Source organism: Oncorhynchus tshawytscha, linkage group LG12 (assembly GCF_018296145.1).
Source record: "Oncorhynchus tshawytscha isolate Ot180627B linkage group LG12, Otsh_v2.0, whole genome shotgun sequence".
Classification (NCBI taxonomy): Eukaryota; Metazoa; Chordata; class Actinopteri; order Salmoniformes; family Salmonidae; genus Oncorhynchus; species Oncorhynchus tshawytscha.
Window position 1 is genome coordinate 72,107,040 of NC_056440.1, and position 23,195 is coordinate 72,130,234.

The window sequence follows — 23,195 nt, forward strand, 5'->3', positions numbered from 1 at the left end:
GTGGCTGGTTGGTTACGTCACAGAGTGGAGCGGGGCGTGTGGCTGGTTGGTTACATCACAGAGTGGAGCGGGGCGTGTGGCTGGTTGGTTACATCACAGAGTGGAGCGGGGTGGCTGGTTGGTTACATCACAGAGTGGAGCTGGCTGGTGGTTACATCACAGAGTGGAGCGGGGCGTGTGGCTGGTTGGTTACATCACAGAGTGGAGCGGGGCGTGTGGCTGGTTGGTTACATCACTGAGTGGAGCGGGGTGTGTGGCTGGTTGGTTACATCACAGAGTGGAGCGGGGGTTACGTGGAGCGGGGTGGCTGGTTGGTTACATCACAGAGTGGAGCGGGGTTACGTGTGGCTGGTTGGTTACATCACAGAGTGGAGCGGGGTGTGTGGCTGGTTGGTTACATCACAGAGTGGAGCGGGGGTGTGGCTGGTTGGTTACATCACTGAGTGGAGCGGGGTGTGTGGCTGGTTGGTTACATCACAGAGTGGAGCGGGGTGTGGGCTGGTTGGTTACATCACAGAGTGGAGCGGGGCGTGTGGCTGGTTGGTTACATCACAGAGTGGAGCGGGGGGTGTGGCTGGTTGGTTACATCACAGAGTGGAGCGGGGGTGTGGCTGGTTGGTTACATCACAGAGTGGAGCGGGGCGTGTGGCTGGTTGGTTACATCACAGAGTGGAGCGGGGTGTGGCTGGTTGGTTACATCACAGAGTGGAGCGGGATGTGTGGCTGGGGTCCCAGATGACACAGGGGTTGATGGACAGTTGTGCAGCATTGCCTTCCTCTGCAGGCAGGTCCTCCACCTGCAGACAGGCCAATCTGTACACACACACACAGAGAGAGAGAGAGGAGAGAGAGAGAGAGAGAGAGAGAGAGAGAGAGAGAGAGAGGAGAGAGAGAGAGAGAGAGTTGAGAGCATTGCCTTCCTCTGAGAGAGAGAGAGAGAGAGAGAGAGAGAGAGAGAGAGAGAGAGAGAGAGAGAGAGAGAGAGAGAGAGAGAGAGACAGAGAGAGACCATCTCCTTCACCTGCAGACAGGCCAATCTGTACATAGACACACACACATGCAGAGATAGAGAGAGAGAGCGAGACCGTCTCACTAGCTATACATCACATCTGGTCATGTCAAATAGCCACAGACAGAGAACTAATAGAGGTGATTGTATCATAGTGCTACCCAATGGGATAGTCATCATTTGTTCAACTTGTTTATAGCTTAATCATTAGAATAGCTAACTTCCATTTAATAGAATAAAGAAAGTGACCCAAAACATAATACAGATAATTGTATTTGCCCATATTTGGGTGATGAGATAGCATAAAAGTGTAACTGGCAGAATTACAGATATCTTACTTTGAGGAGTTTGGGTTAAGAAGATGGAGGTCAGTCGCAGCTTGATATGCCTTCTGTTTCATCTTTGTCTTTCTCTGTAGTTTCTTTAGTCTCCTCAGCGGTGGCCTTACTGGTCGAGCTGGCCGACGCTGGTCTGGTCTCTGGCTTTTTAGAAGGGTCTACCACGACAGCATCCCTGCTGGTGTTGCACCCCATGGTTCAGTCCAGTGGGTGACTGATTAAAACAGACGTCCTGTTGATGTTGTTGGTTGTTGATGAAGTCTGAAAAGCATCTGAAGTTATTACCAAGCTGACCTTTACCTTAAACCCTCCAGGACTGTTGTGGAAGCAGGTCCCCCTGGTTTCCTGTGTAACCATAGAAATATAATCCCTAGAACGGACATTCCGATTCAAGTTAATGGGTCTGAGGGCCTTCCCCATTCTAGGGATTCTATTTTCTATACTGGCCTCTCAGGGGTTTAGTTGACAGGCCTTTGCTGATTGGTTCTCAGAGGATTATTGTGATTTGCTTGCCAAGCAACATCGGTTAAGAATGAACTTCCCATAGCGTGTCAGGACATAGTTACTGATAAACAGTATGGGTATTGTTACTCAATCACTAGGCCGTCATGGAAACCAATTTTCCCCACTATGAAAGTGAATGGCCATTTGTTCGGATGTTTTTCAAAATATGCCATTAAGAAAATTAACAAAATAACCATTTTACTATATCAACATGAGACTAATATACCAAGACTGGTATGTCACATGCTGTTCATGACCTTGTTGTCTCTGAGTGCAAAAATATCCAACATGGAGCTATATTTATTTTCCACAGTGGCTCTTACTATGTTGTGGTAATGTTGACGGTAGGGTAAGGAGATGTTTGAGTTTATTTTATTTTTACAGGGGCAGTACACATTCATCTACGTTTCAGTAAAAGTGACGGTTTTAGCCAGCCAGCTAATTTTCAACCGCAGTCCCTGGGCAGGTTATTAAAAACAATTACAATACAGACAATCAGTGAGCAGTGGGCACACGCAGAGCAACATAGGACAAGCAAGACAAAGCCTACAGACAGAGCAACATAGGACAAGCAAGACAAAGCCTACAGACAGAGCAACATAGCACAAAAAGCAACAAGACAAATGTAAAAACAGAGTTGTGTTTATCCAACATCACAATACAAAGAAGTAAATTATTTGTACCACAGATCAGTACAAATTCAAAAAACGTGCCAATTAAACAGAATATTATCTAACATCTGGTCCTAACAGATACATTACGCTGTATAATAATTAAAAATGATTGTCTAACATCTGGTCCGAACAGATACATTACGCTGTATAATAATTAAAAATGATTGTCTAACATCTGGTCCTAACAGATACATTACGCTGTATAATAATTAAAAATGATTGTCTAACATCTGGTCCTAACAGATACATTACGCTGTATAATAATTAAAAATGATTGTCTAACATCTGGTCCGAACAGATACATTACGCTGTATAATAATTAAAAATGATTATCTAACATCTGGTCCTAACAGATACATTACGCTGTATAATAATTAAAAATGATTGTCTAACATCTGGTCCGAACAGATACATTACGCTGTATAATAATTAAAAATGATTGTCTAACATCTGGTCCTAACAGATACATTACGCTGTATAATAATTAAAAATGATTATCTAACATCTGGTCCTAACAGATACATTACGCTGTATAATAATTAAAAATGATTATCTAACATCTGGTCCTAATAGATACATGTATAATCATTTTAAAAGGCTCACCTATATGTCATATCTGTGTTTAATTTGTTTTAAATTAGTTATGCTTTTTTTATTTTGAATACTGCACTGTTGGGTAGGGCTTGCACTTTAAGCATTTCACTGTACTTGTGAGGTGACAAATTAAACTTGAAAATTGAAACTAATAACATACTGTATGTTCCAGAGAGACATTTCTTGTCTCCTCCCTCTCACCAAACACAAACTGTACACAGTGCTCAGTACCTACACAAATCCTTTACTGCTTCCTTTGGATGAATATATGCTGTATATGATATATTTGATACAGAGCCCTAGTTACACTCAGATTATTACATTACCCTCATTATTATTATAACAGCTTTTCTAATCATGAACATTGCTTGCTAAGAGAACTTCGCTGAGTGCTAATGATGCCAATTCTTTCTAACATTGTAGTTCCACAGCATCCATTCTCCCATCATCAGTGCCTGTTGTCCATATTCTTCCAATGAGTGTAGACCTGCAAGAAGTATGAAGCAAGACGCTAAGTCAAAAAAAGTGAGATGTCATCAATGCGTCCCATTGTGTGCTGTTGCTTGGTGCTGTGCCTTGGCCCCGGTCTGGGCTTGTTGTTTGTTCTGGGCCCTCATCAGTGCCTGGTCGAAGTCCCTGAGCTTTCTCTGCAAGTTTGACGGTCTATCCTGACAGGGTCTCTTCGCAAGCGGCCCACCCTCCTCCTCACCGTCCTCCTGCAGCTGGGCTGCACAGCACTTCCTGGTGCGTGACTGAAATGTCTTCATCATGTCGCTGATCTCTCTCAGACTCTGTGGGATACAACGATTAGCAACACACATGACTGTATGTACTGTATATTTACGATGACCAGGCCTTTTGCTTTTCACAGTTACTGAAGTTAAAATAAGTGTAATGTTAGTTAGGCTTCAGACAGGAAGTATAAAAGAGGGTCAGTTAGGGAACCGTTAGCAGGGTTTGAGAGGTATGTCCAACCTCTGACCTTTGAGGGGCTTCTGCTGAAGATGTAGAGGACCCCAGTGCGGGGGGAGGGGTGTGTGCTGGGCTTGTGGGGGGAGATGTAGAGGGAATGGTGGTTGGAGGGGCGGAGTCTGCGCAAGGATCCAATACGCTGGCAGGGGTATGGCGAAAGGGGAGGGGTTTCAACCTGTGCATGGAAAAATAATCCGAATGCGGTCAGAATCTCTGTTGGACAGTGATGATAGCGCTGGGCCTAGGAACAATGCACTGCATCTGTTCTAGGACTTCTCTTACTTATATTACAGGATCAGATGACCTGTACCCATGATGTTATACACCAGTTTGGACATATCTGAGACCCCTGGTAAAGTGTTTCCTATGTATTGTGTATGACGACTACTGACTCCATTAGGTAGCATATGAAAATGGCCCCTCACCCCGGCTATGGTCAGAGAGCTGGAGGTGTAGCGCAAGGCAAAGTCCTTCATCTGTTTGACATAGACGGTGTTGTAGAAATAGATGAGGTGTCCTCTCTCCTCCTGGTCCTGTCTACAGGGAGCTCTGCGTCCTGTAGGATGGGTGGGAGGGCTCTGGTAGGTAAGCAAGCTACTGCTGGGGTCTACATCAACTGGAAAACAGAGCAGCATCAACATCAAAAATTATTTGTTAATTCATGCACATTATGATGCAAATATATCCATGTGAATGTATATATTTTTCTATTTGTCTAACTGTTTTCTCTGTTGGATCCTCCAGGAGAGTTTTGTGAGGTCTTGGTGTTTCTCCCTGAGATCAGAACACTTCTGAATACCTGACAGAAGGACAATACGGACTTCATCAACTACACAATAACAAACAAGCTGGATTTAACTCACACACACAAAAGCAAGCAAAACATTGATCTCCTTACACAGTTGCTTGCTTGAGGCTGAGTCTTGTAGCACTGCATGATGAGCTTGAAGGGCATGTCCACTTTGGTTACCTGCATGAGCAACACACAGCATAAACATGGAAATGAGGTAATATATTACATTATAATCATCAATACACAGCTGAAGAGGTATAGAAGGCTGAATGCCTTGCTGTCGATCACCCAAGTCATAAAACCATCTGCATTAAGGAAGTATAGCAAAACGTCTAGAGGCAAAGCAAATAGTGCTACCTTGGCCATGACATAGATGGCACACATGAGTATTTGGTCCAGGTGTCGGTCTAGAATGAGGTCAGTGCAGTGGACCAAGGAGTGTTCAACGCAGGTCCAGATCTTCAGCCGCAGCGCCTCACAGATGTCCAGTTTAACACAGATGTCCCTCAGACGCATGCTCACCAGGTGGTAGACCTGAGACAGAGGGAAGGAGTATGGCCTTTGTCTTGTGGATCTTGTCACTAAATATCTAGGCTCATAGCATTCAGGCCAGCTCAGGTATGTAGGAATCTGAGTAAAGTCTACCTTGCGGAGGAACAGTGAGATGGAGCCCTTACTCTGGGTAGAGGGTAGAGGGTTCTGGGGCTGCTGGGTAGAGGTGCTGGAGACTTGCTGTGGAGGAATGGGCTGACCTACAACACTGAGGGTAAATGTGATGGCTCCCCAGTCGTTGGCAATGCCTGGGTGTGGAAGAGGTTTAATTGAACAAATAGCACTGGTTGTTGTGATATGTAAACAAGGTATATAACATGTTTATTATAAGATGTATTACATTATGTCAGTATTCTATTAGGGTTGTCATTTCTATGGCCATATTGGGTTTCATCTGAGGGATAGTCTTTACCTCGAACCGGTATGGTGACTGACTGGTCATTGTTGGTGGTGACAGTGGCTGATGCCATGGTGACTACAGTCTGTCCAGTAACAATGACAGAGGAGGACTGGGATGGGCTGACTGGGGTGGCAGGGCAAGCAGCCGTCTTTGAGCCAGCAGAGGGTGAGCTGTAGTGTTCATGGTGGGTAATCGGGGAGTTCAGGTCATTTCCATGGATCCCATTCACAAGGCTTGGGGTCAAGTGTGAAGGGGTGGGAGGGATCTTGGTCATCTTGTCTGTGTCCTCTGAGTATTGGGGGAGCATCACCTTGAACACACATAGAACCATCTGTTACCTTAAGTTTGGGATCATTTTGTTTCCTCTATTGAATGAAACGACAGCTGCCATGCTGCCATATTAGACAAACTTGTTTTGAGTGCGCCAGCGGTGTTGCTCTATATATTTTGAGAGGGTGCACTGTATATTTTGCCCAGTCCACAAATAGGTGAATTTAAACCTTTGCCCACTGACCTGATGGTATGCAGGCAGCTGTCCCTGACCCTTAGCAGCTCTGATCTGGTCCCAGAGTGGTGAGTCTCTCCTCCAGGCCAGACTCTCCAGGACCTGCTCCTCTATATGGGTCAGATGCCTGACCACACCCGGCAACAAGCCCTCCTCAGCCCGCAGCACCAGCTCTATCACCTGGCACACACCACACACAGTAGAGGGTTGAACAGCACCTAAATAGATCACTAAGATTACAGTAGACGTGTTTGAACAGGACGTCTGTATGCCCCAAGACTGTGTAAGCCCTCTGAGCCCAAGCCTAGGCATTAGCTTGAGGAGCTAACACAATGCTTCAGTTTTCAGGTAAGGTTACTTATCACGTGAAACCTCCTCCTTTACACAAAACCTACGATGTTACATTACAGTATGACATGTACTGCAGGTGTTTTGTGTAGATGTTACCTTGTAGAAGTCGTATGGCGCCAGGCTAAAGATGTCAATGACCAGGGGGAAGCTGCCTGGTGGCTGATGGGAGAAGATTACCATCTCCAGACAACAGGCCACTAGAGAGCGCTGGAACAGATCATGCTCCAGAATGTCCTGCCAAGAAATCATCAATGACAACCTCTATACTATACATGTCTGTATAACATTTTGTCTATATTTATATTGTATTTATTTATTTTAATCCCAGGCCTCTGTCCCAGCAGGAGGCCTTTTGCCTTTTGGTAGGCTGTCATTGTAAATAAGAATTTGTTCTTAACTGACTTGCTTAAGTTAAATAAAGGTTAAACAAAAAATACATAAATAAAATACAACAGTGCCCCCAGAGGGAATTATAAAGTGAATGCTTAATGACACTAAACAGTGCGGTTCCATTCGTACACAACAGAGGGCAGAGGACTCACTGAAAGGTCTTTGTATCCCAGCCTCTTCCTCTCCTGATTGATGACAGCCTCTAGAACCCTGTAGTACAAAGCCTCTGTCTGGCTGGAGAACTTCACTCCTCTCTCTACAAACAACAGGAAGTTACTGAAATGTCAATATATCAACACATGCATACACACAGACACAAACACACACCTCTGTCTAGGCTGTGGTTCTCTTCCCATGGTTCCTGGTAGTGCTGGATGAAGGTGTGGCGCATGTCTCTCAGTCTAGTGGAGATGACCTCACTAGGGTTTCTGGCACAGGACCTAAACAAAATACACCTTAAAGAACCATACAGGCACTTTCCCACCCCCATAGACTACTGATAGATATTGCCCACCAATAGGTATATATCTAGGATAAGCTTCCTCCAAATCAGAACCAACTCCTTAATGGGAAGAATGTGTAACATAGTAAAACAACATGTGTTTTCTTACTCTTCTACAAACTCAACACTGACCATAGATCCCAGTGTACTCTATCATAGGCTACAGGCCCAAATACATTTCCCCTGCGGCACATTACAGTCTACTACAGTTACGTATGAGGCCCACACAGACACATGCCCACCAGAGCTGACCTGAATGTTCTAGCCAGACTGTCACTGGGTACATGTCTCTGGGTTGCCATGACGACCTCCAGCCGCTCACAGCACCTCCGCTGGTAGAGTACAGCTCCGTGTCAGTCAGTGGAGTAGCAGTGGACAGCTGTACATAATACATACACCAGGCAGAGGTTTGAAAACCCTTTAGAGCGGTACATGAGACCGTATAAATAGGATCATCATTATACTTCCTTGCATGAGAAACATGTGAAACAATGGTTTAAATTTACAACACAAACCACACAGTAATGATATTAAGTCATCTCAGGGATAATTGGGCCCTAGTTAATGTGTGTGTGGGGAGGGAGCTAGTTATGAGATGACAACGATGATGAACTGCCAAAATACAAATATTTCCTGTTGAAGAGGAATATTCCGATTTATGAATCTGTTTCTCTGTTTGTCAAGCAGTTCTACAGTTCTAATGTGGAAGGATTCAGAGAGAGAGCGAGAGACCATATCCCATCCTGGAATATACAAGGTCTGAAGTCATCTGCCTTTGGACTATAGAGCAGGAACCCAGACTTCACCACTACTAAATAAATCAAAACAGGAACATTTTACATCTGGTTAGAAATAAGTAAAGAAATAACCTCAACAGATAAAAATGTTGTCCTATGTGCTACATACACTCTTAGAAAAAAATGTGCTATAGAACCTTAAAGGGTTCTTCGGCTGTCCCCATAGGAGAACTCTTTTTGGTCCAGGTAGAACCTTTTTGGTTCAAGGTAGAAACATTTTGGATTCCATGTAGGACCCTTTCCAGAGAGGGTTCTACATAGAACCCAAAAGGGTTCTATGTGGAACAAAAAAGGGTTCTCCTACGGGAATAGCCGAAGAACCGTTTTGGAATGTAAGGTACTGTATATCCCCGCACTAGAATCCCCCATACTTTAATAAAGACAGCTTGTCCATCCTAAAGGGGGAGCTCAATCATTTCCAGACCAAGGGACATGTCCTAGTCTGTGGAAGCCTAAATACCAGAACTGGTCAAAACCTGACACACTCAGAACCCAGGGGACAAAAACCTACCTGAAGGTGGCAGCATTCCCTCCCAATATGCCCAACAACTACGACAAAACAACCAACAAAAACGGGTCCCACAATTCCTGCAGTTCTGTCGCACGCTGGGTCTGTACATAGTCAATGGTAGGCTTCAAGGGGACTCCTATGATAGGTACACCTACAGCTCATGTCTTGGCAGTAGTACTGTAAACTACTTTATCACCGACCTCAACCCAGAGTCTCTCAGAGCGTTCACCGCTATCAGATCACAGCAAAATCACAGCCTACTTGAACAGAACAAAACTAAATAATGAGGCATCAAAGCCAAGTAAACTGCATACTATTAAGAAATGATATAGATAAAAGGAAAGTAGTGTAGAAACCTACCAGAAAACAATTAGCCAACAACAAATTAAATCCCTTTTAGACAATTTCCTGGACACAACATTTCACTGCAAAAGTGAAGTTGTAAACTTAGCAGTAGAAAGCCTAAACACTAAACAAACAACAACATGAAGAGCAATCTATCCAAAATGGACATGCATGGATAAATGATTTCTCCCATCTTTTCTGGCACTATAACAAACAGCAAAAACAAATACAGTGCCTTCGGAAAGTATTCAGAACCCTTGACTTTTTCCACATTTCGTTACAAACTTCATCTAAAATGGATTTTAAAAAAAAGGTATTATCCTCAGCAATCTACACACAATACCCCATAAGGACAAGGCAAAAACAGGTTTTTAGAAATGTTGGCAAATTTATAAAATAAAAAAAAACAGAAATACCTTATTTAAATAAGTATTCAGACCCTTTGCAATGAGACTTGAAATTGAACTCAGGTGCATCCCGTTTCCATTGATCATCCTTGAGATGTTTCTATAACTTGATTGGAGTCCACCTGTGGGAAATTCAATTGATTGGACATGATTTGGAAAGGCACACACCTGTCTATATAAGGTCCCACAGTTGACAGTGCATGTCAGAGCAAAAACCAAGCCATGAGGCCAAAGGAATTGCCCGTAGAGCTCCGAAACAGGATTGTGTCGAGGCACAGATCTGGGGAAGGGTACCAAAACATTTCTGCAGCATTGAAGGTCCCCAAGAACACCGTGGCCACCATCATTCTTAAATGGAAAAAGTTTGTAACCACCAAGACTCTCCCTAGAGCTGAGCCTAAGCACACAGCCAAGACAACGCAGAAGTGGCTTCGGGGAAAGTCTCTGAATGTCCTTGAGTGGCCCAGCCAGAGCCCGTACTTGAACCCGATCGAACATCTCTGGAGAGACCTGAAAACAGCTGTACAGCGACGCTCCCCATCCAACCTAATAGAGCATGAGAGGATCTGCGGAGAAAAAGAACCTCCCAAATACAGGTACATTTTATATTTAATTTGTATCATTTTTTATAAATTAGCAAACATTTATAAAAAAAACAGTTTTTGCTTTGTCATTATGTGGTATTGTGTGTAGATTAATGGGGGGTGTAAAAAGTCATTGGGTCAGAATACTTTCCGAAGGCACTGTACATGATCATTAAAAAATCTTAGAGGGAGCTATTAAAGAGAACCAGAACCCACTGGATTCTCCAATTACACCGAATGAACAAAATACAAACCTCTCAACCTAAAAAGGCTTGTGGTGTTGATGGTATCCTAAATGAAATAATAAAATATACAGACCACAAATTCCAATTGTCTATGCTTAATCTCTTTAACATCCTCCTCAGCTCTGGCGTTTTCCCTAATATTTGGAACCAATGACTAATCACCCAAATCCACAGAAGTGGAGACAAATTTGAAACCAAGAACTACATTTCCTCAGTGAAAACAGTCCTGAGCAAATGTCAAATTAGCTTTTTACCAAATTACCGTACGACAGACCACGTATTCACCCTGCACACCCATTTGGACAAACAAACAAACAAACCAAAAGCAAAGTCTTCTCATGCTTTGTTGATTGCTTTTGACTCAATTTGGCATGAGGGTCTGCTATACAAATTGATCTAAAGCAGTGTTGGGGGAAAAACATAAAATCCATGTACACAAACAATGTGTACAAGTACAGTTGAAGTAGGAGGTTTACAAACACTTAAGTTGGAGTCATTAAAACTTGTTTTTCAACCACTCCACAAATGTCTTGTTAACAAACTATAGTTTTGGCAAGTCGGTTAGCACATCTACTTTGTGCATGACGTAAGTAATTTTTCCAACAGTTGTTTACAGACAGATTATTTCACTTATAATTCACTGTATCACAACTCCAGTGGGTCAGAAGTTTACATACGCTAAGTTGACTGTGCCTTTAAACAGCTTGGAAAATTCCAGAAAAGGATGTAATGGCTTTAGAAGCTTCTGATAGGCTAATTGACATCATTTGAGTCAATTGGAGGTGTACATGTGGATGTATTTCAAGGCATATCTTCAAACTCAGTGCCTCTTTGCTTGACATCATGGGAAATTCAAAAGAAATCAGCCAAGACCTCAGAAAACTAATTGTAGACCTCCACAATTCTGGTTCATTCTTGGGAGCAATTTCCAAATGCCTGAAGGTACCACGTTCATCTATACAAACAACGGTACGCAAGTATAAACACCATGGGACCACGCAGATGTCATTCCACTCAGGAAGGAGATGCTCAGGAAGGAAGGAAGGCATTCCTAGAGATGAACGTACTTTGGTGCGAAAAGTGCAAATCAATCCCAGAACAACAGCAAAGGACCTTGTGAAGATGCTGGAAACAAGAAACGGGTACAAAAGTATCTCTATCTACAGTTAAACGAGTCCTATATCAAGATAACCTTAAAGGCTACACAGCAAGGAAGAAGCCACTGCTCCAAAACCACCATAAACAAGCCAGACTACGGTTTGCAACTGCACATGGGGACATAGATCGTACTTTTTGAAAATCAAATCAAATTTTATTTTATTTGTCACATACACATGGTTAGCAGATGTTAATGCGAGTGTAGCAAAATGCTTGTGCTTCTAGTTCCGACAATGCAGTAATAACCAACAAGTAATCTAAGTAACAATTCCAAAACTACTGTCTTATACACAATGTAAGGGGATAAAGAATATGTACATAAGGATATATGAATGAGTGATGGTACAGAGCAGCATAGGCAAGATACAGTAGATGGTATCGTGTACAGTATATACATATGAGATGAGTATGTAAACAAAGTGGCATAGTTAAAGTGGCTAGTGATACATGTATTACATAAGGATGCAGTCGATGATATAGAGTACAGTATATACGTATGCATATGAGATGAATAATGTAGGGTAAGTAACATTATATAAGGTAGCATTGTTTAAAGTGGCTAGTGATATATTTGGAGAAATGTCCTCTGGTCTGATGAAACAAAAATATAACTTTTTGGCCATAATGACCATAGTTATGTTTGGAGAAAAAAGGGGGATGCTTGCAAGCTAAAGAACACCATCCCAACCGTGTAGCACTGGGGTGGCAGTATCATGTTCTGGGGGTGCTTTGCTGCAGGAGGGACTGGTGTACTTCACAAAATAGATGGCATCATGAGAAAGAAAAATTATGTGGCTATATTGACGCAACATCTCAAGTCATCAGTCAGGAAGTAGAAGCTTGGTCGCAAATGGGTCTTCCAAATGAACAATGACCCCAAGCATACTTCCAAAGTTGTGGCAAAATGGCTTAAGGACAACAAAGTCAAGTTATTGGAGTGGCCATCACAAAGCCCTGACCTCAATCCTATAGAAAATTTGTGGGCAGAACAGAAAAAGCGTGTGCGAGCAAGGAGGCCTACAATCCTGACTCAGTTACACCAGCTCTTTCAAGGAGGAATAGGCCAAAATTCACCCAACTTATTATTATTATGACATTTTATATTCCTAAAATAAAGTGGTGATCCTAACTGACCTAAGACAGGGAATATTTACTAGGATTAAATGTCAGGAATTGTGAGAAACTAAGGTTAAGGTGTATGTAAACTTCTGACTTTAACTGTGTGCAGCTAAAATTGGCAACAATTTGTTTTTGCCCCACCCTCTTCAACATTTATAGCAACAAATTGGTGAGGGCTCAGTCGGCAGGTAGCCTAGTGGTTATTGCGTTGGACTAGTAACCGAAAGGTAAAATAATTATAATAATTAAGCAGCACCTAGATCTTCTGCAGATTCAGTCAGACTTGGGCCCTGACAGTTAATCTCAGTAAGGCAAAAATAATGGTGTTCCAAAAAAGGTCCAGTTTCCAGCACTACAAATACAAATTCCACCTAGACACTGTTGTCCTAGATCACACAAAACAATATACCTACCTTGGCCTACACACCAGCACCACAGAAGCCCTCTATGGTTGTGAGGTCTTGGGTCCTCTCACAAACAAATAATTCACTAACCCCAAATTGAGACTCCATGCAGAATTATGAAAAAATATGTACAATGTAAAAAGGCAAATAATACATTCAGAGCAGAATTGGGACGATTCCTGCTAATTATCAAAATCCAGAAAAGAGCAATTACCTTCCACAACCACCTAAAAGGAAGCGATTCTCAAACCTTCCATTACAATGCCCTCACCTACAGAGAGATGAACCTGGAGAAGAGTCCGATCAGCCAGCTGGTACTAGGACTGTTCACAACAGGACAGCAACACAATTAGACCCAACCAAATCATGAGAAAACAAAAAGATAATTACTTGACACATTGGAAAGAATCAACAAAAAACTGAGCAAACAGTAGCAGAATACCTGACCATTGTGACTGACCCAACATTAAGAAAAGCTTTGACTATGTACAGACTCAGTGAGCATGGCTTTGCTATCGAGAGGTCACCATCGGCAGACCTGGCTCTCAAGAAAAGACAGGCTATGTGCACTGTCATGACGTTGGCCTGGAGGTAGGTTTATGACAGTCATAAATACCTCTTCCCCCCTTTTTCCTCTCTCTACCCTACTGATGTTACATTTGCAAAACCCTTGGTTAACATAGAGATTCTGGGAACATCAGAAGGTGGGGGGAAATGAACTATATTCTGGTAATCCGACCAATTGAACATATGCGGTGGTACTTAATGAATATGATGCCAGTTCGGTTGTCATCTGAGACATTCATCAATGATAAGATGACATAAACTCTACAGTGGAAAGTCTACACAGAGTTATTGGATTCACATGGAATTGTTGTTCAATTTAAATGTTTGAATATGAAATTATTCGTGATGGGATGAAATGTGATTTTAGCTTTTAAAATGTGAGATTTGGGTTTTCATAAGGTAGGGCTCTGCTCAATCAGTGGCCCGCCCCTGTGAAGGGACATGGGCTATAAAACTTTTCAAACACGCCCTCCTCTCCCTTCCTATATAAAGCCTTGACGACAATATAACCTCCTGTTCCGAGGACGACGGTCCGATGCCAGAATGGTTCAGATAATAACTACAGAACGAAGCCAACATCAGCGTGAGCTTTGGTTTCGAATGGTATGAACTTTGAACTATTATTCACTACAGAAGTGATACCTCCTAGCCGTTGAGTTAGCAACAGCCGCTGCAAACAAGGGTTAGGAAGGAACAGACAGAGTATCCCGTCTATCACACAACAACGTTACTACAACGTATCCAATTGACATTCTTCAAAGGACAAAGGACTCGGTTGGGCAACACGGCCTTCCATCTACCACCAACCTACCGAAGCGCAGCTCAGAGTAAATATTTATTGCATTTTCCTTTTCCAAATGGGCGGTCATTTAGAATGCATAAGATACTGTACTTACGATAGCACAGCTTCGCCCTTTGTTCCTCAGTCTTCCCGCTCTTTCACTCAAACCCAGCCCTTTTCTTTTGTGTAACAGGCTGTCATATCTGTTCCGCCCGCTAGGGACGTTCTCCTTTATGACGTAATTTGTCATCAAGTTAGGTATATAGTAAATAAATAATTCAACCCAATTTCGTATTGCTGATTCAACTTGTTAGCCAGGGTTCGTGCAGATAACCAAGAATTTACAACTTTCAGATGAAACTGAATTAAGATGACGATTAATATTGACTGCTATTGATGTAAAATATTACTAGGTCTTTAAGAGTTTATTCGGAAGATAACAGCTCTATAAATATTATTTTGTGATGCCCCGACTCTCTAGTTAATTACATTTACATGATTAGCTCAATCAGGTAATATTAATTACGGAGAATTATTTTATAGAATAGCATGTCATATCACTTAATCCGGGCATAGCCAAAGACACGACAGCACACTGCCCACAAAATGAGGTGGAAACCAAGCTGCACTTCCTAACCTCCTGCCAAATGTATGACCATATTGGAGATACATACAGAGCATTCAGAAAGTATTCATACCCCTTGACTTATTCCACATGATGTGTTACAACCGGAAATGTTTGATGTGTTGCAACCTGAATTCATGGATTAAATTGATTTACACACAATACCCCATAATGAAAACATGTTTTTAGAAACGTTTGCTAATTTATTGAAAATTAAATACAGAAATATCTCAATTACATAAGTATTCACACACCTGAGTCAATACATGTTAGAATCACCTTTGGCAGCGATTACGAGCTGTGAGTCTTTCTGGGAAATCTAACAGTTTTCCACATGTGGATTGTACAATATTTGCACATTATTATTAAAAAAATTATTCAAGCTCTGTCAAGTTGGTTGATCATGGCTAGACCGCCATCTTCAAGTCTTGCCATAGATCTTCAAAATTGTAACTAGGCCACATTTAATGTTGTCTTGGTAAGCAACTCCAGTGTATATTTGGCCTTGTGTTTTAGGTTATTTTCCTGCTGAGAGGTGAATTTGTCTCACAGTGTCTGGTGGAAAGTAGACTGAACCAGGTTTTCCTCTAGGATTTTGCCTGTGCTTAACTTTATTCCATTCCTTTTTACTCTACAAAACTCCCTAGTCCTTGCCGATGACAAGCATACCCATAACATGATGCACCCACCAGCATGCTTGAAAATATGAAGGTGGTACTCAGTGATGTGTTGTGCTGGATTTGCCCCAAACATAATATTCAGGACATAAAGTTAATTTCTTTGCCACGTTTTGCAGTTTTGCTTTAGTTCCTTGCTGCAAACTGTATGTATGTTTTGGAATATTTTTTTTTCTGTACAGGCTTCCTTCTTTTGACTCTGTCCTTTAGGTTAGTATTATAGAGTAACTACAATGTTGTTGATCCGTCCTCAGTTTTCTCCTATCACAGCCATTAAACTCGAACGGTTTTAAAGTCGCCATTGGCCTCATGGTTAAATCCCTGAGCGGTGTCCTTCCTCTCCTGCAACTGAGCTAGGAGGGATGCCTGTATCTTTGTCGTGACTGGGTGTATTGATACAAAGTGTAATTAATAACCATGCTCAAAGAGATATTTAATTTCTGCTTTTTTTTATTTGACCCATTTACCAATAGGTGCCCTTTGCATTGGAAAACCTCCCTGGTCTTTGTGGTTCAATCTGTGTTTGAAATTCACTGCTTGACTGAGGGACCTTCCAGATAATTGTACAGTATGTGTCGGTTACAGAGCTGAGGTAGTCATTCAAAAGGTAGTCGTTCATGTTAAACACTATTATTGCACACAGAGTCTACGTAACTTATTATGTGACTTGTTAAGCACATTTTTAATCCTGAACTTATTTAGGCTAGCCATAACAAAGGGGTTGAACACTTACTGACTCAAGACATTTCAGCTTTTAATTTTTAATTAATTAGCAAACATTTCTAAAAACATAATTCCACTTTGACATTATGTGCGTTGGCCAGTGACACAAAATCTCAATTTATTCCAAATACAAATTCAGGCTGTCACGCAACAAAATGCGGAAAGGTCAAGGGGTGTGAATATTTTCTGAAGGCACTATATTTCCCTCAGATTACAGCCCCACAAAGATTTTGAAAACCAATCAAATCTCCCATATCCATTAGGTGAAATACAACAGTATGCCACCACAACAGCAAGATTTGTGACCTGGAGCACAAACACCATTGTAAATACAACCTATATTTATCTGCTTATTTATATTACCTTTCATACCTCAACTATTTGCATTGTTACATAGCACTGTACATAGCCAGCAATATAACATTTGAAATGTCTATATTCTTTTAAAACTTTTGTGGGCGTAATGTTTATTATTCATTTCTGATTGTTTATTTCCCTTTCCATTTTGTTTATCTATTTCACTTGCTTAGGCAATGTAAACATATTTCCCCATGCCAATAATCACCTTTGAATTTATTTGAAATTGAGGGAGTAAAATAGAGATTGTGCTGATTCAATGGTAACTCAGACTCCTCTCCACAGCGATAATCATTTGCACGTGTTCTCCATTTCTCTACAATGCCAAGTTACTATCACAGACTGTGTGAGTGTGTGGTGCACAGACGCTGCCTGGGGTAGAGGATGTGTCTCTATGAGTGTGTGAAAATGAAGAAGTTAAACTGGTTTTGTATATAAACCATATGTGTCAGTGAGTGGGGAGGTGGATGCTAATTCCGAACATGTTGTGTACTATATCTGAGGAATCATTCAAGTTATAAGTCAATGAGATAAGCTGGGTGTGGTTATTGGGAAGGTATTTGAGGATGATGCTAGCAATGACTGTCGTTATGGGTTGCAGGTGATAATCAGTTTTACTATGTCCACACTAAGGAGTATCACTTTGGGTAGAGACCAACACAGAGAGAGAGACAGAGAGGGAGCGAGGGAGAGCAACAGAGAGGTAGAGAGAGAAAGACCAACACAGAGAGAGAGACAAGAGAGGGAGCGAGGGAGAGCAACAGAGAGGTAGAGAGAAAGACAAAGACCAACACAGAGAGAGAGACAGAGAGGGAGCGAGGGAGAGCAACAGAGAGGTAGAGAGAAAGACAAAGACCAACACAGAGAGAGAGACAGAGAGGGAGCGAGGGAGAGCAACAGAGAGGTAGAGAGAAAGACAAAGACCAACACAGAGAGAGAGACAGAGAGGGAGCGAGGGAGAGCAACAGAGAGGTAGAGAGAAAGACAAAGACCAACACAGAGAGAGACAGAGAGGGAGCGAGGGAGAGCAACAGAGAGGTAGAGAGAAAGACAAAGACCAACACAGAGAGAGAGACAGAGAGGGAGCGAGGGAGAGCAACAGAGAGGTAGAGAGAGAAAGACCAACACAGAGAGAGAAATAGAGGGCTACAATCTAAGATGTAAGGTTATACCAGGTGAAGTTCTCGATATTCTGACGTGACTCATAACTCTACACCTGTAAATTACAGCCAGAGCCAGGCTGAGGCTGGACAGGCCAATGTTGAACCACATCAATTCCTGTGTTCTGTCAGAGTCAAACCTTTACACTGTGTTCCTGGGCACTGTCACACAGTACACTGCTGTCACACAGTACACCGCTGTCACACAGTACACCACTGTCATTGAATCTAATAATACCTTCCATTCATTCCCTACGAGCAACCGCACTGTTCCAACCCCAGACACTGGCCAACAGGCCTGGGTTCAAATACTATTTGAAATCTTTCAAACACTTTAGCTGGGCTTGATTGAGCTTGCTTTGCGCAATTGAACCAATAGAATAGTCGTATAAGTGCAAACACTGCTCATATGGCATTACAGGTTTCTTCTAAAGCAAACGCTAAAAGTATTTGAAAGATTTCAGATAGCATACAACTAAAGTGCTTTGCATCCATTTCAGAGAAATAGAACAGAACAATGTTGCATTTTATCTGGGCAATCTAACAACCCCTACCAGGCACAAATCATACATGATCATCATCCATAATAACATCAGTTAGACACACATCAACCCAGAACAAACAACATCCTGTGACATGTTATTTCCTGTAGTGTTACAGAGACAAAGAGAGACAAAAGAGCTGCAGTGATGCAACAAGCTACTTACAGAGGCTCGTGAGAAGGATCTGATTCTGTTTTGTAGAGGCTTGGAGACACACTGCCTCTCTGCTTCTCTCTCTGTGGGACTAGCCAGGCTGAACAGCTGTGGGTGTGTGGGTGAGCATCAGAGCAGCACAGAGCAGCGAGCACTACTATAAGTCTACAGGCAGGCAGCAGCAGGCTGCAGTGCACTGAGACAGAGAGGAAGCTGAAGCTCTGGCTCAGCCCATTGGCTCACAGCTCACAACAGACAAGCCCCAACTTGTCATCTGCAATGGGTTGCTATGATTAGAGGCCTGAGGGCTGAGACTCACAGAGCAACAAGCGCCCCCTGGGGTGGAGTAGGAACATAATAGGGCATAAAGGAAGCAGAAGAATAGCAGTATATTAATCAGTAATGCTTTACAACAATATATACTATATCAGTTTTGAAAATGACTTTTTAGCCACACTATTAACTAAGACATTATCATCCTATATTTATATCACCAGTGAACAATAAACAACATTGTAATTCTGGATACCTTGAAGTGCCTGTAACTGGGTCAATGTGAAAGAATACAGAAGGACAGGCTTCAGGGATAGTCAGAATATGTTTAATAAAAATAATTAAACTTCAATTTCCTCTATATAACTTCATAGAAAGTAATCCAATAAATTACACATGACTTTTTAAGATGCTTGTCCTCCCCACTACACAACATATTATTCCACTACACAGACCACAACTTGCAAATATTGCAACTGTCCAAAAAACAACCAAACAAAAACAAGAACAGACTTGATGACTTTAGGATATTATCAAGCTTGAAACAAAAAATACAATGCCAAGAATCTATTTGTCAATTTCAGCAACTACTTTACCGAAAATGAAAATTCTAATTAACGTGTAGTAGTGTGTGCTTTATTAGTCTCTGTATGTTGCATATTGGTCATTTCATTGTGCCAGTGAGGCGAGTCTATGACTGATCTAATCAGTCATTTCAGCACTGTAGATGTATGTGACATAGGGAGACCTATAACAAACTACCAGAAAAATCTCATCAAAATACATAATAAAAGCAAATATATTGTTCCATATTTAGTCAAATCCAGCTCTCCCCTCAGTACTAACATTTCAACTTAAACAGAGCTATGGGTCTGTCTTTCAGAAAATTAAGCAGGCTTCTTGTCACACTAGTAGGAATGAATCCATGCCTGTTGTCTGCCTGTTGGGTCTGAAAATAAAGCCTGCTAAAACAATCATATTTGGGTGAATATTATACCTGGAAGCAGCAAAGGCTGGGATTCTGCCTAAGGGCACTGGTAGATTTAGGGATAGATTAGGTATGAAGTGGAACAAAATGACAGTTGAAGGTTGTTCTATTGAATTCACTAGGCTTGTGAGACCTAGTGGTCGGAACCAGCCCAAACTAAAGTGGCAAACTGACCATGTTAAATCTATTTAGTTGACTTTCAGGAAGAGTAACAACCTGGCTGTCTCTGAGTTTACACACAGAAACCATGGTAAAGGACATCATAGGTGAATGGGGAAAACAAAACATCTTTAAAGTAAATGTTATTTCAGTGAGTGGAGGTTCTTCATCAGTCTTGGTTTAGACAACAGGGCAGGGCTGTCTGTCTGGTGGGCTTGTATACGTTGATGAATGGGTTCAATATAGGCTCAGTGAACAGCTAAATGAAGGCTGAAAGAGACTAAATGAATGTCTCTACCACAGATGTAACCTGTTGTGACGTTTCATTGTCACCATGTAAAATAAAACGTCTCATTCATCTTCAAGATCATTTCCAAATGTGTGCCTGCCTAGCAGTCCAACGTGTACTGACAGTTCTCCTACACGGTGCTGTATCAATCCGGAAAGCACTGTTCCACTAAACATACTTACAACAGGTACTTAGGGTATACTGAATTCCAGTCTGTGTCTCCCTTGGTTACCACGAGGATGAGCACAGATGAGCCATGTCATATGGTAATGAAAAAATACACCACCATTGAGCCGTAGAAAATAAGGAACATAAAACATCTATCTGTTAAATCACATCAGATACTGACTGGAAGTTGAGTGAGAAAGTGAGGGTGTGAAATACACAGAGGTACAGCGAGCGTAAGGACACTTCTACATCTATCAGTCTGTCTGCCGATCCAGTCATCAGTGGATTGATCAGTAAGACATATGGAGAAATGAACTAGCCTGGTGAAATCAGACTGAACAATGTGTTTAGTGATGAAACAGCATATCAGTTTGGATTCCAGGCTAGAAATTAACACTTAAAAGCCTCCAATTCCCATGAATCAGAGAGATCAGTCAGCAAAGCAGCTCAGTTCTAAAGGAAGGTCTGGATATTCAGTCTTACTCAAGCCTAAACTTAACCTACCATAGCCAACCCAATACTATTCAGAATCACTGCAATCATTGTATAAACTATGCTTTTAAACAGTCAATTATGAAAATAATTTTGATGACTCAGTAATCTAGTTATATCAGAGACAATACAAACCCCTCTGGTCCCTCAATACACATACGGTGTAGCTACTTCATTACTTGTTTATGATGGCAAGGTAATTCAACACAACAGGGACACACTGTGTTCAGAATGGAAGACTACAGACATCACCCACAGTCAGAGCTCATTGGAGATTCTTCAGCTCCTTCGATGGCAGAAGGCGGCACTACGAGTGGAACACAGATACTGATGGGCTTTTAAAGTATTAAAGATGACTCAGGGGGTGTTGAGTACACTATGCCGACTATACCAGCAGTCACTGTTTATGTGACTTCACTTTTGGTTGTAGAACCCAATTCTCTAGCCTCCCCAATACACAATGGCCCGATTGATGCTGCATGCATGGGACACAATCAGTACATGGCCTGAAGAACACACTGACTCAGCCAAAATGGAAAGAAATGCCCACGCAAACAAACACACACAGCCAGAACACAGTGAGTGGTAGTCTCGCAGACTCAAGGCACTGGAAGAGACTAAGCGAGTGGAAGCTCTCAAGAGTATGCCATGAAGAACACAGAACCCAGCGGGGACGAGTGAGCCAGCCTTGCCAATACACACAACAGGATGTATTTGCAGTGAACTCAATCGCTTCTGTAGTCCGCTGAGGTAACGATGCAGTCAAAAACACTGGGGTGGAATTGTGTCCTTTCTGTCCCAGCGAGAGCAGCATTTGGGGAGTAGACCCAACTGGTTATGTGCTAGCGAGTGTAATATGGGAAACTAAAGTGCACCTCAGTGTCAAAAGAACCATGTGTGTTGGTTGTGCGAGACAGGCAGGGGAGACTACATTCCAAAATGCACACTAACATACTACTTAGAATGAATGTCCAATACATTTCTTCATTTGAATAACTGTGTTAGTGTGGACATTGGAACAGAGACTGAACACGTCTCCCTTGTGTGAGAAGCATGGCTGATGAAGGATCTACAGCTTCAGTCACATTCATTAGCTGCCCGAGTTATTGCTGACTTTTCCAAACGTATGATCTGCAAAGTATACTGTAAGTGTCAAGAAGAAAACCTGTAAAAGTATTTACAAAGGAAAGCTAAATATTCAAGGTATTTTCCTCCCACTACAAAATATATTAACAGTACAGCTCAGCAGAGAGCGCATATTTATTTCCTCTTTTTTAATAAAATTAAATCCCAACATGATAATTACAATAATGCCATTTTGATTTCTTTTTCCCATGTTGTTGCAATTGTACATCAATGTGTGTAGGCCTAATACAAGTTCACAAAGTTCAGAAATCTACTAAAGTTTGACATGCAAAATGTCTCTCAAAACAAGATTGTACCTTTTTGAACAAACACTGAAAGTTCATTTCAGTTTCTCCTAGGTCATGGTTCTTCTTGTCTCACTTTTGTAGTCTTTATTACACAACATTTTAGTTCGTTTTCCGTATTTACATGAAAAGAAATCACAATGTAAGTGCAGGAAAATCCATATATATGTGTAATATATACAGTACCAGTCAAAAGTTTGGGCACACCTATTCATTCCAGGGTTTTTCTTTATCTTTACTATTTTCTACATTGCAGAATACTAGTGAAGACATCAAAACTATGAAATAACACATGTGGAATCATGTAGTAACCAAAAAAATTGTTAAACAAATCAATATATGAAGGTCAGTCAATCCGGAAATTTTCAAGAACTCTGAAAGTTTCTTTAAGTGCAGTCGCAAAAACCATCAAGCGCTATGATGAAGCTGGCTCTCATGAGGACCACCACAGGAAAGGAAGAAACAGAGTTACCTCAGCTGCAGAGGATAAGTTCATTAGAGTTAACTGCACCTCAGATTAGAGCCCAAATGAATGCTTCATTCAGACACATCTCAACATCAACTGTTCAGAGGAGACTTAATCAGGCCTTCATGGTCGAATTGCTGAAAAAAAACAACACTTCTAAAGGACACCAATAATAAGAAGAGACTTGCTTG

General features: G+C 41.7%; 1 protein-coding gene across 2 annotated transcripts; it reads right to left on the reverse strand.

The window, feature by feature from the left end:
• Positions 1 to 2,477: 2,477 nt before the first annotated feature.
• On the reverse strand, positions 2,478 to 22,780 carry LOC112249362 (retinoblastoma-like protein 2). Of its 2 annotated transcripts, XM_024419216.2 has the most exons (14): positions 18,752 to 22,780; positions 7,837 to 7,963; positions 7,410 to 7,522; positions 7,235 to 7,338; positions 6,789 to 6,926; positions 6,351 to 6,521; positions 5,849 to 6,146; positions 5,530 to 5,684; positions 5,242 to 5,418; positions 4,990 to 5,061; positions 4,812 to 4,890; positions 4,517 to 4,707; positions 4,102 to 4,266; positions 2,478 to 3,910 (listed from the first exon to the last, which is right to left on the reverse strand). In XM_024419216.2, the coding sequence occupies exons 2-14, from the start codon at positions 7,884 to 7,886 to the stop codon at positions 3,656 to 3,658; spliced, it is 1,968 nt and encodes a 655-aa protein (XP_024274984.2). In that variant the 5' UTR covers positions 7,887 to 7,963; positions 18,752 to 22,780; the 3' UTR covers positions 2,478 to 3,655. The 2 variants fall into 2 exon arrangements, with proteins under 2 accessions (XP_024274984.2, XP_024274985.2); XM_024419217.2 differs by lacking the exon at positions 4,102 to 4,266.
• Positions 22,781 to 23,195: the final 415 nt, after the last annotated feature.

Bases quoted from the DNA above. Each gene is read 5' to 3' on its own strand.
- LOC112249362 (XM_024419216.2), bottom strand. From the start codon at position 7,886: ATGGCAACCCAGAGACATGTACCCAGTGACAGTCTGGCTAGAACATTC. The intron at 6,522-6,788 runs GTAACATCTACA...GGTGTGTGCCAG, and splicing joins CGCCATACGACTTCTACAAG to GTGATAGAGCTGGTGCTGCG. The intron at 5,685-5,848 runs GTAAAGACTATC...TTCCACACCCAG, and splicing joins AGTCACCATACCGGTTCGAG to GCATTGCCAACGACTGGGGA.